Source organism: Melopsittacus undulatus, chromosome 1 (assembly GCF_012275295.1).
Source record: "Melopsittacus undulatus isolate bMelUnd1 chromosome 1, bMelUnd1.mat.Z, whole genome shotgun sequence".
NCBI classification, from domain to species: Eukaryota; Metazoa; Chordata; class Aves; order Psittaciformes; family Psittaculidae; genus Melopsittacus; species Melopsittacus undulatus.
The window spans coordinates 58,965,817-58,982,058 of NC_047527.1; the positions used below are offsets into that span (position 1 = coordinate 58,965,817).

The 16,242-nt window shown below is 35.2% G+C and overlaps 1 protein-coding gene across 1 annotated transcript in view; it reads right to left on the minus strand.

Moving 5' to 3' along the window:
- The window catches only part of NETO1 (neuropilin and tolloid like 1), a 67,191-nt gene that overhangs the window by 46,427 nt on the left and 4,522 nt on the right, over positions 1–16,242 (minus strand). Inside the window, exons 3-4 of the mRNA XM_005153448.3 lie at positions 15,726–15,863; positions 6,897–7,145 (exon numbers count right to left, since the gene is read on the minus strand). Of these exons, the coding sequence (XP_005153505.2) occupies positions 6,897–7,145; positions 15,726–15,863 (387 nt within the window). The remainder of the gene's footprint in view (positions 1–6,896; positions 7,146–15,725; positions 15,864–16,242) is intronic.

A 16,242-nucleotide genomic window follows, 5' to 3' on the forward strand; every position in this document is an offset into this window, starting at 1 on the left:
GATGAAAATTCAATGGCTTAATGTAAGTGAAGAAAAAGAATTGCTTCACCGTCAGCAAATTCTCTGCAGACATCCACATCTCCAAAGTCACTAAGAGAAACTTACAGACAAGAGTGTTGCCAGGATGAGGCCCGACACAATCAGCCAGAAGTGCATCCCAGTAACAGCTATTAGAAAATATGCCAAATAAGGAACTCAGATGATTTGGAACAACTTTAAAGAGTGTTAAAAAACTCTTTACTTATTATACACAAGGCATGAAGTTTCTCATTTTTTCCCCTGAAGAAACAGGTGCTAAAATATTTGAATAAGCACTCCCAATTAAGATGCTTAAAAACAGGTTTTGGAAGTGCTGCTCTGAAAATGCATGCTCGTAGTGCAAATTCTCATTGTAAACAGGTTGTTTCCAAGGCCTTGTGGAAGGTGACTAGCCAGGTTTGCTATTCAGTATCATTTCCATACTATCTTCCCTTCTCTGCCATTTCAAGGTGCTTCACAAATATTACAGAAAAATCAAGAATTAATAAGGAAAACAAATTCACAGAGACACTGGTTATTTCCACATTTTGCAAGAGTTTAAAGCAAAGGATAAACTCTGTATTAGGCATAAGGTTAAGATAAGTATAGTATTTGCATAAAGCCAACTGTATTCTCAGGGGAAAGAGCATAAGAAAAGGACGCATTTAAGGAAAATCCTCTTCTACTTCTAAGATTTAGTTTTAATTGTTCTATAACAAGTAATAATATAAACTATATTGAGAATTATGGCAATGGTGTTGTAATAAAGCAGCTTAATCTAAATATGTTGAGCTTGTTAAAGATTCCTTCCAGGAACAGGACACGCTTTTTGGACAGACTTTTTGTCAGAGAAATGTGGTTCCTCTGTAAGTAACATTTAGCAATGCAACACCATAATCACCTTTATTTGTGAGATCACCCATATAACAAGACAGATATTTCCTGTGGAGGTAGAAAATAATTATTTGAAACTGCACTGCAATACAGTATCCTAGAATATCCTCCTCTAGAAGTCTGTATTCAACTTGTGGAACAGATACAGAAAAGAGATTCTTGGATGGACAACGGGTGGTACTGAAAAAAAAGTCTATGTTAGAAAAAACTATACAAATATTTGGTTTATGTAGACAAGGAAACTGACATCTTAAAAAAGATGACTGCCATCCCTAACTTTCACACAAAATAGCATATAGTCCTGGTGAGAAAAAAAGTTTGAAAGCAAACAACTAACATTGGTATAATCCAAGACAAGCTGGCTATGAATAATTTAAGGTAAGAAATCAGAAGACCATTCATAATAATTTGGACCGTGGAACAGGTCTTCCATAACAGTAGCTGAAACAGAAAATACCCAAATAAAATTAACTCTGAAAGCCTTTTAAGCTCTATCAACAGGAGGATATGAATTTAAACATTTGGCATGAGTTGGAATCTTGCTCCTTGCAGTCCCAGTATCAAAGACAACACTATATGCCTTGGGAAGCCCCTTCACTCTGATATTCATACACAGTAAATACAAATACATTTCTAATGTGCCTAGTTAATGCAGATTTGACTGTTTCTTTTTTTTCTTTCTTATTAGAATACTTAAAACTATATATTTCCATTGCTCTTATTTTTAATCAAAGCTCAACAGGGTAGAAACTTAACTGTTCAGCTTCTTTCTGTTAGTAATATGACAGTCCCAGCATGCAGGGATTTCTAAACCAGGAAGTTCTATAGGTGCTTCTTGAGTATTTTTGAAAGAAAAATAGAAGTATGTGATGACAAGGGGTAATATGGGACCTGAGAATTCCATGAGACCTTTTAGATACTCATTTGCTCCACATGAAGAATTATTTTTCACTTGAAATTCAAAATAGCATGCTATTCCACTACATTCTCATATTTATGGTACTGCTTCAGGCCTAATCCTACAGTTCCTGTAAACTAATGGAATCTACAGTGCAGCACAACAGAAATCATATTCCTTTGAAAATACAGTATTTCTGTAGCTGATCATGATTTTTAATGTAACATGCAAAGGCATCATGCCAGATGTTACACGGAAATTCCTTCTCATTCACAAGACCAGATGCCCTCATGCAGTGCAAATAGCAATGAAATGCCTGACTGTTGAGTGCATGTATGAACTGGAAGTTCCTAACTTGAAGCTGTTTGTAACAACTGGAAGTGCTGGGACCTATAAATCTCAGTATAATAAATAAAAATATATTCACACCTTTTATTTATTTTTTTTTTACATCAGTAGCTTCTGGCTCAAAAGTTTGAATGAAGAAGTGTGAGTAATTTCACATAAAAAACAACTCCTATTCCAAAGGAAAAAGATTGATTCATTCAAAGTCTCATGGCTCTGAGACTGTTTACTGTTTCCCCAAAACAGCTGAATTACAAGTTGCTTAAAAGTTGTTGGCACTGCTGATGCTAACTTAGAAGCAATCAGATCAAGGTCAGAAGAGAAAATGAAAATAAATAAACAAAAAATAAATAAATAAAAGCAAGCAAGAAAGCAATGTCCCACAAGCATTCAGCTGTCCCAGATGCCTGGGAAATACCCCTTCCTTACACAGAAGACAGGACATATACATCAGATGGCAAAACATTTCCACAATATCTATTTTTTTAGAAATTCATGTTAAATATTTCATGAGTCTTAAAATATGGGAACTTCCCAATTAAGAAGAATTTGGGTCATTTGGCTTTTGGGGGGTTTTGTTGTGGTGTTTGGTTTTCTTTCTTCAAGGTAAGTGATGTTATTATTCTATTGCTCCAACATTCTACAGCTACTTGTACCACTTATATGGGAATGTAAAAGTCCAGTTATTCTGATTAGGCAGTGTTTTACGCTCCACTTTTCGGGACAGAAGAGTATAAAGCATTTTTTCTTTTTCCATTACCAGCCAGTCAAACGGAAAACATTACTGATTGACCGTTATATTAATGAGGCTAAATAAAAACCCAGATGGCTTCTACTAAATGAAGGAACTGAAGGTAATGATGTGCTATCTTAAGTTACTGTCCTGCAAAATCAGGCACCAGGATAAACAGAAATCTGATTATTCCAGCTGGGTAAGGTCAAATAAACATCTCTCCGAACTTTTGTCTACACTAAAAAATAATTCCTCATTTTAAAGAATGGTTGTCAAGGGTAAGTCCCCTTGAAGTAATACCTGAATTTTTCTAAATAGAACAGTGATTTAATAACATTTTGGAAAATGCTCTTGAAATGTGACCTTTTAGGAAAAATTAGGGTAATAGATCTAAAGACAGAAAGATGTGTGATGAAATTTTAGGTGTAGACATTTCAATGGCCCAAAGAAAGACAAAGTAAAAGCAAGAAAGAACTAAGTGACTTGCTGAGTGGACTTCTGCATTGGTGGATGGACTTCCAATCATTTTAATACTAAGGAGTCAAGGATTCAAAGAAATTATTAAACAGAAAAGTTTTAGTAACTGCAAAATATTAGCCTATTCCTTAGAATTGCTTTATATGATTTTTTTTTCCCAGGCTTACTCCAAACTCATTTCAAAATGCTTCAGGTGACAAGGCTCTTTCCATTTGCACAGACTAATAGATCTTCAAATGTAACATTTTTCCCGATACCTTAATTGATCTCTTTTTTTTAACTTCATCCAGTTAGCTGGCTTTGGACACCCTGGAGACCTAGTAAATAATTTCTTTCTCTGCTTCTCCAGGTACTATTCAAATAATAACAATAAAGGGTTGCAGCTTCAATTGAATCAAATTTAACTATTCCAAGTGAAAGGTTCTACACCTGGGTCAGAGCAATCCCAGCACAGCTACAGATTGGGGCAAAGAAGAGATGCAGAGCAGGCCTGCGGAGAAGGACTTGGGGGCATTGGTCAATGAGAAAATGAACATGAGCCGGCTGCAGTGTGCGCTTACAGCCCAAAAAGCCAACCGTATCCTGGGCTGCTTCAAAAGGAGTATGACCAGCAGGTTGAAGGAGATGATCCTGCCCCTCTACTCTGCTCTCGTGAGACCTCACTTGGAGTATTGTGTGCAGTTGTGTTGTCCTCAACATAAAAAGGACATGGAACTGTTGGAACAAGTCCAGAGGAGGGCTATGAGGATGATCAGGGGACTGGAGCACCTCCCATATGAAGACAGGCTGAGAGAGTTGGGGCTGTTCAGCCTGGAGAAGGCTGCGTGGAGACCTCATAGCAGCCTTTCAGTATCTGAAGGGGGCCTACAGGGATGCTGGGAATGGACTCTTCATTAGGGACTGTAGTGACAGGACAAGGGGTAATGGATTCAAGCTTAAACAGGGGAGGTTTACATTGTATATAAGGAAGAAACTCTTTACTGTTTGAGTGGTGAGGTACTGGAATGGGTTGCCCAGGGAAGTTGTGAATGCTTCATTCCTGGCAGTGTTCAAGGCCAGGCTGGATGAAGCCTTGGATGATATGGTTTAGTGTGAGGTGTCCCTGCCCATGGCAGGGGTGTTGGAATTAGATGATCTTAATGTCCTCTCCAACCCTAAGTATTCTATGATTCTATAAATTTGCTTAACTAATTATTTTTAATCTTGCTACACAACCACACATTCAACATCACATTTCTTGTCTTTATCAACAAACCAGAACCTCCATCAAGATATCAAATGCAATAGTAGTTGAGGAATGTGTCAGTGGTGGGTGGGGAACCACACAGGTGGAGAGCATAAAAGACTGCTGGTACTAAAGAAATAGTTCTGTTGCACTTGTCACTGGGATGAAGAAAGCCTCCTCTGCAGCCTGTAGATAGGCAAAGTGTGCTGCTTGCTCTCAGTGAGATGGTACGACAAACCGCGTCTCCTCACAGTGTTCAGCTGTTTTAGGCACCAGTAATTTCCAAGTGTGTCTTTGCTCTAGATTTTTTTTTATGCTCCTTGAAGAGAGCATAGTTGAAAATTTTCTTCTGATCTCTCCTTTTTCATAATTAAATTTCCTAAATTGTCACTACCTAAGGTCTGAACTTTTAAGGTGATAATTTCTGGAGGCAATTCCTCTCTATGCTACTCATTTATACACTCTTGAAAGCCATAGGTCTCTTTTGTGCATTGATAGTGTCTCATCCCAGTGCACACATTTGAACAACAGATCTCAAAATGTCAAGCCTTTTTCATGCCTACATAGTAAATAACTGGTCAAGTAATCATGAAGAATGAGAACTGCTTCCCATTACTGATGATCAAGGAGGCAGCAGTGCTGTTTTGCACTTGTCAGATTAATCACATTCTCACTTGGCCAATATTCCTAGAAACCCTCTATCATTTACAGAGCTTCCTACTGAAATCTATGGAGAAAAAAAGTTAAAAAAAAAAGAAAAAAGAAGACATTGGTATTCATCTGAAGTCTGGAATAATTCATGCTGCTATCACAATTTACCAGCATTGATCTCTGTGTAGAAATTCAACTTACATAGTAGAAAAGGAATGAGGATAAAACATGGTCCATGAAATTGTTTTTCACTTGAGAGTTTTTAAACAGAATAAGCTGCAGATTGTGCTATGAACATCTTTTCAACCCTAATACATAACTCTTTGAAACAAGAAGCACATGAAATTCAAAGCAAAGAACTTCTGGTGGACATGGGGAGGAAAACTGCAAATGCTTACAGAGCCATGTTAAATGAAAGATACAAATTGAAGTCACTTTTCAGAGAGTATGTGTGGATATAGAAAATTGCATCCATTGTCTTTTCATTTACAATAGATAAATATATCTGGCTATCACGTTATTTGTTACAGAAACTCTTTGTTCTGTTGCTGTTTGAACTTTCTAAATATGTTTATGGAAGACAGTATCTTTCACCTAAAAGAAAATTGAACTATCTTGGGTAGAATTATTTTAGAACTATTTTCCTTGCATTAGGGAAAGACAACTGCAGAGAGGAAAATTCAAGTAGTCCTGCAACCTTCTATGATGGTAGTGGAATAATTAAGCAAACAGAATTTGAAGCCTGTTAATTTTAGCAGATATGCTAAAGAATATTGTTCCACCTAATACAATAATTCAGCTGAAACAATAGTGACATAATAGACAAAATTACATAATAATTACAGTGCTTTAGAGCAAGCTATATTAAGGTATGACTCATCACTCAATACGTAAGAAGGTGCAGAAATACATCAAATCCAGCAGTGCAGTATAGTGTGGCTCCAGCCAAAAGAGAAATTTAAAATCAGCAATCTTTTGTTAATAAGTGGGGGAGGAGAGAAATTAATGGAAAGTATGACTATGAATTTTGTTTCACTTTAATGAATTAAATTTTTAAAGTAACAAGTAATAACTGTACAATTACAATTAAGTTTTACATCTTTTTAGAAAAATACTTAATGCATTTTATTATTTGAACCTCACACTTCCTCTGGCAATACTTGTAATAGTTTGCTTTATTGACAAGGGAGAACTATTCCACTCCTCATGTGGGTAAATGATTGGTGAAATGGAAAAGCAATGATGGAATTTTCTAAGATAATTACTTTTTTATTATTAGAATACTTTATCAGTAATTATTTTAAGAGAATAGCTGCACATTGTAACAATCAAGCATAAAACACACATCTTCCCATGAAACATTTTGAATTATTTTCTATAATAGAATTCAATTGAAAACAATTCTTTTAAACACTGCAGAAGCTGAATATATGCATCTTGGATATAAATGTTTTGCAAATGTCTTCTTTGGATAAGCTTTACTTGAATAAGCAAAAGATATATGTACCTTCTATAATTTTCCTACCTGCTAACACTTTCCTTGATAATAAACATAGTCCCAGTTAAAGATATCATTCAACAGCACACTACTACAACATTAGCAAAGTTACTATGCTAAGCTTTTTCTTTCAGAAACTATGATGGTTTGTACTCACCAGGCGTAAAGTTATACCGAGCAGAAAACCCGATAGATTCCAGCTCACCATCAGCAAAAAATTTAATCCATAGGAATCTGCCACTGGATTTTATCATAGGTGGATTTTGCTGTCCACAGAAACGTCCAATGATTGGGGAAAATCCAAAAGGTCCATCTCGTACTTCAATATGGTCAAATTTGCACTCCCAAGAAGGCTCTATGGAATATTTTTCATCAAAGCGTAGTTCAATGCATTGTCTAGGGGCAGCTGGAAGTGAAAACAAAATTATCTTTTTATTTTCTAAACCAAGACTTTTCAAACCTAAAACAGAATTAAAGAAAACCAGATATATCAAATTTGTATGTATTATAATATTTTGCTTAATAACTCATTATTTGTACCTCTGTATTTTTATAGATTTTTTTACACCATCAGCTTATTTGTCTATTGTTTTCCTTTTAAAAAGTGCTCATGACAGAAGTTCTTGGAAAAACTAAGAGAGATATCTATGATGTAAAACAAGATACAGTTTAGAAACTATTGGCTTCTAAGAAACTTAGGCATGTGGAAAAACAGTGGTTTTTTATATTTAGGGGTGTGTGGAATGTTAATCAGAATGCTTTTTTACCTAATGCTTGCAAAGATGAAGAAAAATATTATCAGAACTGTTCTATAGTAAGAAGGGCAAATTCTGTTCCGTATGTACTGCAGTCAATGACAAGCTTCAGTGTAATTGTTTTTACGCAGAATTGCTTACCATCTCTTTTGAAACATAAGGACGAATGTAATGAATTCTCACTTACGAAACCAGATAAGGATTAAGCAAAATTAATGTTTAGCTAAAGAGCAAACAACGTTCTGCAAACCCTGAAGGAACTTTAGAACGGTCACTTAATTAGACATAAACCACCCATGTCTATTCATAGATACTAAGGCTAGTGGCAGTCAGACTGATCTCTAAAACAAGTATTTCCTGGCATCTTCTGTATAAAGCAATAAAATTACAGGTTGAACTATAGTAAAGGAGAAAAAAAATACTCAAGGTTTTGCTACAAATTTTAACAGATGCAGCACCCCTGGGGTGTGCTGCTCCTATAGCTTAATCCTGTCTATAGCAAAAGAGTATGTCTCCAGTGTCTCTAGACATGATCTATCATGGTGCAGTATAGGCTTTTGCTGACAAAGCCTGCTAAGACAAGGGTTTGTAGTATCACTGCCTGCTGCACCTCTCATGGGATCATTCATGTCCTACACTTTACACAGAAGAGCCTAAAATTGTTATGACCTTTGCCTGAATTATCATTCTTTTCACATGAAAACATGCAAGATCAAACTCCAAGCCAAGTGCATATGCGTAACATGGAAACTGCTGCAACTCCAGCAGCAGCACCTGTCCATGCCTTTCCACAGGAATTATAGCAGAACTATTAGCATGACAAGAACCTAGATCTTGCATGTATTTTGATATGTTTAAATTGATCTTTTGGGAGGAGCTCACTACCCCCATAAGAGAGAATATTTAAAATAGACTAAATAAGAAGACATTAGGTAAACTTTATGATTTTACAGAAGAGCACACAGTCAGATCACATTTACATCTATTTCATACAAATAAATACAGCCTTATTTTATACAAAACATTGAAGAAGTTACTAAATGTTATTTGAGAAGATTATTTTAATAGCTTTGCTTTCAATGTTAATATGTTTGGGTGATTGATATTTATTAAAGTATTGAATTTAATGTAAGAAAGAAACCTTACTTCCTATTCTCAATTTGAAGGAATTCACATTTAGGGAAGTACTTACTGTTGGCTGGTTGTTATTTTTACCAATTTACAGGAAACTTGTGACTTTTGTGCCCATACAAATTCAATAGCAAAATATCAAAACCTAAAGTTTTACATATAATTGCACCAAATTCACAGCCTATGGAAATGAAAATACTTTGAAAGTATGAAACAAAAATTTACAAAATTAAAATCAGATAATAAAGCTTATAAAGAAAATATCCATGCTACCCTTGGTGCAGTATGAAGACCAATTTAGATCTTTTATACTATAGTAAAAGACTGACTAATAGGAAGACACCATCAATTAATGGTATTGAAAAGTTTCTACCCTTGCCTTCACATTTTTATACCAAATATTGATTTCAACTAAGTAATACTAGGGGAGTAGAGAGCAATTAAGACCTTTCAAGATGGAATCATATTTTGTATGCTTTTATTCCATTTAAGATTTGTTGAAAACTACTCATCATTCACCTAGGGACAGCAGAATCACGTATCAAAAACTCTATCCTGACAACTCTTCAAGTAATCTTAAGAATGCTCGTTAATGCTTGAAAATCATTAACTGTTCAGATATTATGCTATTAACCTACCTAAAGCTTTACTGTAATGTTTTAATGTTGTGAAGTAGATATGAATTCTGCTACTGTTGTGTCAGACATGTACCACACAGTACATGGCTGCTCTGCTTTCCACGGCAACAAGAGATACCTGCTTCAGAAAAGTCTTACCCCCTTAACATAACACATTTGTCCTTTATAGATTACCTGATTTAGGCCTTCACTGCTCTATTTCATACCAACAGGAGCTTTTAAGTGCTGGCTGGTTACTAAACCTTTAATGGGTCCTTTCTGAATCTAAGATTCATGTAATATGTGATAACAATGGGCATGAGGCCCCCTTCTGAGTTATAGCTCAGTAATTTGATATGTTTTTGGTGTTGAAAAGGAGCCCTACAGCAGATTACAGCCTCAGTATAAAATAAAAGGAGGTTTTGTGGGTAAGAGAGAATCAGACCTAGAGAGTTATGCATAAGATCCATTGATTTGGTGAAAGAGAAAAAAAGCAGTTTCAACTACCACCATGTAGCTTTTTGAATCTCACGTCAAAAACTAGTTTTACAACCAGAGTATTAGTCTAGCTTTCTTTTCTCTGCTTTTGTTTATTTTTCAACAAAGTCAAGATGAAGTTTTTCCTAGCAAACCTCAGCTCTTGCTAGAAAATCAGGAAGAATCACAATAGCTCAGGAAGCACTCAAGAAAGAATTCTTACTTCCCCACAAAGTTCCCATGTATAGACGGTGCTCTGCTTTCAAAATGGAGCAATAACTATTCATTATCACTGTTTCTGCACCTAAAAATAAGGCTGGGGAATAAATTTTGGGTCTGGACTACTGACAGTGCACACTCTGTAAATGTTAAAATCATCTCCTGGCATCATTTTGGCCATACCAGTCAGAATAGCCTAAACCCTTTCTTAGGCATGATGTAGTGGTTCGTATCAGTCAAGGACCATTTACTGCGACTAGTTTGTGTCTGTCCTCTTGACTGGGAAGGTGACAGGAGTTAATCTGTACATGTGTGACTGCATCTATCAATCAGCCTTAAGGCCAATGAACATTTCCTGACCTATTTTGGGTATAAGTACTGCCTGTGTCCCAGCATGCTCCACAAGGCAGTCCAAACAGGATGAGGTCCTTTCTCCTAACAGTTTTGTGTTTCTCTGACTGTGGACTGTGGTGGTCACAAAAGTCTGGGCAAAGGGAAGAAGGGGTGCTCTACACGCATCCATGCACCTTATCATCATGTGCTTTTAAACGCACCTCTGTTTCAACTTGTACAATATATAGAGTTAAAGATTAGAGGGATTGGTGTTTGGGGTTTTTTTTTTGCAATAATCTACGTAAGAAACAAAATTATTCAAATCTTTCTAGAAATGACCATAAGGAATAAAAACACACAATTCAGACTCCCAACTTGAATTTGCTTTTAGCAAAAAGTAAAACTTCTTTAACAAAGGGTATCATCACTTATATTCCAGCTTTAGGAACGGTTTCTTTGCCAAACACAAACTAAAGTGATCAGGTACTGTATAAACACACATCTTCTGCCACAGATTTTGCATCAAAGTGTGTACAGAAGTGGTCATGGTAAAACTTACAGAAACACAATCAGAATAAGTCCAGAATAATGACTAATAATACTGATTGTATAGCTACAGAAAAACAAACCAAACCCACCAAACAAAAAGCCCAGAACATGCAATTATTCCAGACTGGATTTGAATATGGTCATCTAACCAGAAAAGGAGGGATGGAATGGTCATTTCCAGCATCCTTATTCACAGGTAAAGCCCACTGACATCTTCAGAACTTTTTCTGTAGCTATAATGTTTAGTAAAGGTTGTTGTCAAGTCCAAATGAAATATATTGGAGCTATCTCACAAAATGACTTTACTTCAAATCTTAATAATCTTTCATATTTAACTTCCCTTTGTCTTTCTTAAAAAATGTTCAATACCATGGAAAGACTACTTAATGCTTGTTTGTCTCCTCATATTTTTCATCTGATTATCTTACACAAGTGCTGTCTTGAGATTTTACACTCAGCGAAAAAAAGGCATTGGGTTCCAACTTGTGGTAGAACAGTTGCAGCAAAACCACACAATTAGGATTTTAATTCTGATCAGCCTCTCAATCTGTGTCTCTGACAGCTGAAGTTAAGCAAAAAATCTGTCTCAATCTGCTGCATGGAAATGAGAAATTGAACTCTACACCTACCCCATCTATTTGAACTGCTACATTACTGACAGTTTTCAATCATCTTTGGTCTTTCTGGATGTCCAGCTGCTACTGATAAGAAAGCCACCTACAACCCCCTTTTAAAAGAGGATTCTTTTCTTGTTTTGATGAAAACTGTTTTGAAAACACAAAAAATCTCTGTGAAATTCAAAACTACTTCAAGCAGAGATGCTTCGTGCAGTGATACACGACCACTTTCCAACACCAGTGAAAGATCTAGGATTAAAGAGTCTAATGATCTTCAGTTAAAACATGGAAAGCCTTCCAGAGAGATATCTGTAAATGTCCACAAAAATATAAAGTGGATATTTCATATCTCCATAAAGTAATTGTAGTCCATACCTATATTTTTAAATCAACATTTAATTATTAAAGACTGAAGAATGGACAAAATCTTACAAGTACTTCACCTGAAAGATTTCCAAACTAATTCTTAAGATACATTGTGTAAAGTATGAATATCCCACTCCCCAGATATTTTTAACACAAACAAAAGCCTATGCTCCTTTCCCTTTGGAGCACACATGCCAAATTTTCAGCAGTCTGGCAAAAGCTAATGCTGCCACTGCTGCGGTCATTTCAGGCAGTTGTGAATTTTGCCAGGTTGGAGTCATGAATGTATGAAACAAGAGTGAAATTGGGCCCAACAGGGAATTTAATGCGTACACTCAGCTATTTCCTATTTTCTATATGCCAAATGAGACAGCAAAAGAACAAATTCTCAATGAATTTTGAAAGGCAGGTAGAACTCACCAGAAGCTCCTTTACAGCATAATAATTTTTGTACTGAGTCTGTGACTTCTGGATGACCTAAAGGGTTTGTTTAGAAAGGCATCCAATCTGGACTTTAAAATTCCTAGTTGTTCCAGCAGTTAATTATCATTACTACTACTAAAATAGAAGAGAAAAAAAAAAGGGGGGAAAGGAAAATGAAAAGGAAAAAGAAACTTCTAGCTGTTTGAGCTTGATCTGCTATGCCTTTGACTGCTAGGACAGAAGTCTCTACAGTCAGAAATCCTCTTCTCTTTTAGAAACTCACAGTCTATGATCATGGCAATTTTTGCCAGCTCCTTTACTTCACCAAAGTAATTTTGAAATTAGAAAAGGCTTGCATACATTCAAGATAAGATATAATATGGGTGGAAAAATTGTATTATGAGCTGAAATTCTATACTATTACAATACACCACGTGTTAAGGTCCTCACTCAGGTCACTAAAGTCAGTAGAAATTGTTTTTGAGGGAAGCCATAAGTATTTGCCCCAGACTGTGTTTGATAGCAAAAAACACAGGAACAAAAGCAAGCAGGCAGGAAGGAACCTGGTGGTTCATATATGTATTTAAACCCACGTCATACAGCTGTCACTATGGTATACACAGTCCTGGATTTCTGAACTCTCTAAGACATATAAAGGAGAGAGAGCAGTGTGGGAATGCTATTATGAATGATACTGGCAGTCCACCTCATTTGTTTTTTGGTATTCAATAACAGATAGAAGCTATTTGAAGTATACTGAATCTCAATAACAAATATAGGAATAAGATGCAAATGGAGATGCTTCTGTCTTATGCTAAAATTGATATTTATGTCCTGGATTAGCAAGGATTATCCACAACATAGATTGTTATCTGACCTCAAAGATATTGCTATTAATAAAATAAATAATCTTTTGGATTCTTTTTTTCCATTCCTTTGACTTCAACATCTCATGTCAATGAGTTCCACAGAAAATAAGAAGTATGGGAAAAAGTTTTTATTTGCTAGCCTTCTTTATATTATTGTCATTTGTATATGTTGCAAAAAAGAATAAATATGGACAACTAACGGACCAAAATTAACAAATAGTTTCTTGTCCTTCCATGTTTTTTCTTTTGCCTTTTTTAAAAACTGCTACATTTTAAAATATCAACTTTTAGACATCTTACTACATCTGTTTGTTTTTGTGATGTTTCTTCAGATATTCCTGATCTTTTTAGAGGACAGAAATAGACATGGAAAGATGAGAGTTAAATACATTGTGCATTATGCATGGTTTTCATCAGATTATATACTAATAGAGCTGCTATCGTCATGGGCTTTAAAATACCCAGCTGCAATCCAAACCGTTATGACTGGGCAGGAAGTAGAAAATATCAGTGTCATGAGAAATTATGAGCAATTGGATTTTGCCAGATTGATTTCTCGAATAAATTATATCAAGATGTCTGTTAAGTTTGGATTACTCCTTTTACTACACATCGCTCCAAACTCATCAACATGGAATTTCATCTTCACCATTAAAGTTGATTGAGTAAATCTTTCCTTCCTAAATTGTTCATAGGTATTTCCAATTTAAGCTCTTCTAAATCAGGTTATTTCAACAGTGTATTTTGCCAACTTTCACCATATTAACTATATTTTCAAAATATATTAACTATATTTTGCCACCTTTCATCTTACTAACTTCTATTTTTATAAGTACTTAATTACTGTAATAAAGACAAAGGTCTTTACAATAAATGGCTTTCAGGCACTTTCTTACTAAAAGGAGGAACACCTTTTGGCCTGAGATACTGGACTAGTGTTTAAAAAAAGTTTGTTGCTTTGGTTTTTTTCCCCCACACCTTTTCTCTTTAATGATAAAACACATCTCTGTGTTTCAGGTCCTTGAAGATACAAGAGGCTTACTTCTTCCCATCCTGACAGGAATGTCAGAAAGATAATTTTATCAATACATGTAAAAGAGACCTGGATCAACATAACAAAATATATAGCGCTAAGTAGTACATATTGAACCTATATATTTATGGTTGGGTTTTTTTTATTTTAATTTTGTTGTAGCTCAATTACTAAACTATGAAAGAATTTAAACATTTACCATACATCTGCTTAAATTTCAGACTCAAGTGGGAAGAGTGGACAGACATAAATTTTCTTTAAAGGGTTTGTCTGACTCCATGATTTATAATCACCTCTTTACTTCTGACTTCAGTCAGGATACCTAACATTAGAGTGGGATTCAGAGATCTTGGTCGTTTGGCTGTGATTTATTTTCCTAACGAAAACATTTACTATCCATCGTTCCCCTTAAAGCGTTTTATGAAATACATTTTAGTAACTCAACACTAGATTTGAAAAGGCAATCTGGTTTCTAAAAGGGTCTAGTTGAGGGGTTCTAAACCAGCTATTTCAATTTGAATCAACTATACACCTTTGGAAATCTCTTTTGGTACTACCTGCATCTTTAGTAAAATAACTATTTCTGTAATTGCTGGGTCCATCGTTTGTAGTTGACAATTCTATCCAACCAAGCATGGATAGAACAGGCAGCAGTGCTGTATTCTGCACGTATTCACAACTAATGAATGAACCTTCTTGGTTCTGGTGACTTTACATTCTGTACTTGATCCATCTTTTCCGCTACTAAACTCTGACAGCATCTGATCTCCATTACTTTCCACTGATTCATTTTTACAATAGTCCTTGCAAGATCCACTATGCTAAGACTGATGAAAAGAAATTGCATTAAATTGCTTGTAATCCACTTCTAGCCTTTCCTTATAACACCTCCATGCCTGCAACTGTCTACTCTTTGAAAGCTATGTTTATGTTTGGTGTTAATGTTTATTCTTTTCTTCTTTGGTTTTGTTTCTTGGTGCTTTTTTTAATCTGGTTATTTTTACTTCTCATGAACAATCGGATGGAAATTTTTTATACTCACTATATGGATATTTTCTGAATGACTTCCCTTACTATACTTTGCCTTATATGCATATATATATTTTTCCAACACTATACTATAACCTCATCCCTGATTCAGTTATGATAATTGTAAAGAATTCATATGAAATTCAAAAACTTTTTTGTTCCCTGTGTTCACATTTTACTAATTTTAAAATATTCTTTTTTCTGTCATCTTACAGCATTTTAGGTTCTCTTCATTCTCTGAATATCATGGAATAAATTATATAGTGTTTATTACTAAGTGAATCATGCATACTTACCACCTGAACTAATATATGAGTGACTTCAGAAAAAAAAAAAAAAACAAGTACTTTTCAGTATTTCTTGCTATGCACTACAAAATTTTAAAATGACAAACCAAATCAAAACAAAAAAAATAAAAAGTACAGGGAGGGAGTTTCTCTAAATCTTGTCTCTTGAAAAGATTTATCACAGTCACACAAGCTTTACCTTCTCTTCACATATAATAAAATAAAACACTTGGAGTTTTTATACAGTGATGATTGAATATAAACATTCTTCAGCTGGTCACCTTCTATAATGTAGATGCACTCCCTGTCAGGAGGATACTTGTTGGGGTAATTGGGAGAAGTGAAGATGCCTCCTTCTGCATATTTTGTCCAAGTTCCACACTGAACTGGTTTCTGTCCTTCGGAAGTAGCTTGTTTTTCTGTGAAATAATCACATTAAGCATTATATAATTAGCTCACAAATTATTATGTCCCTACGACACTTTGAACTCTCTTAGACAATAAAACAGTTCCTCCTGTCAGCGGCTTCAGTAAGCCACTCTATTAGCAAGATACTTGCCTTAATATAGGAATATATCAAAGTCACAAAATCAAGAACATTTAGAGAATTATGATAGAATACATAAATACTTTTAAATTTGTAGTAGCTTGACTATATTCACCAGACAGAGATAGATGGGGGAATTCCTGGATTCTTGTTCACAGATTTTTTTTTTCTTGCTATTTGCTGTAAAATGAATAAATAGCTCTAAGGCCAGGAATCACAGCCGCAGCTTTCCTCCTCCTAGATGAATCAGA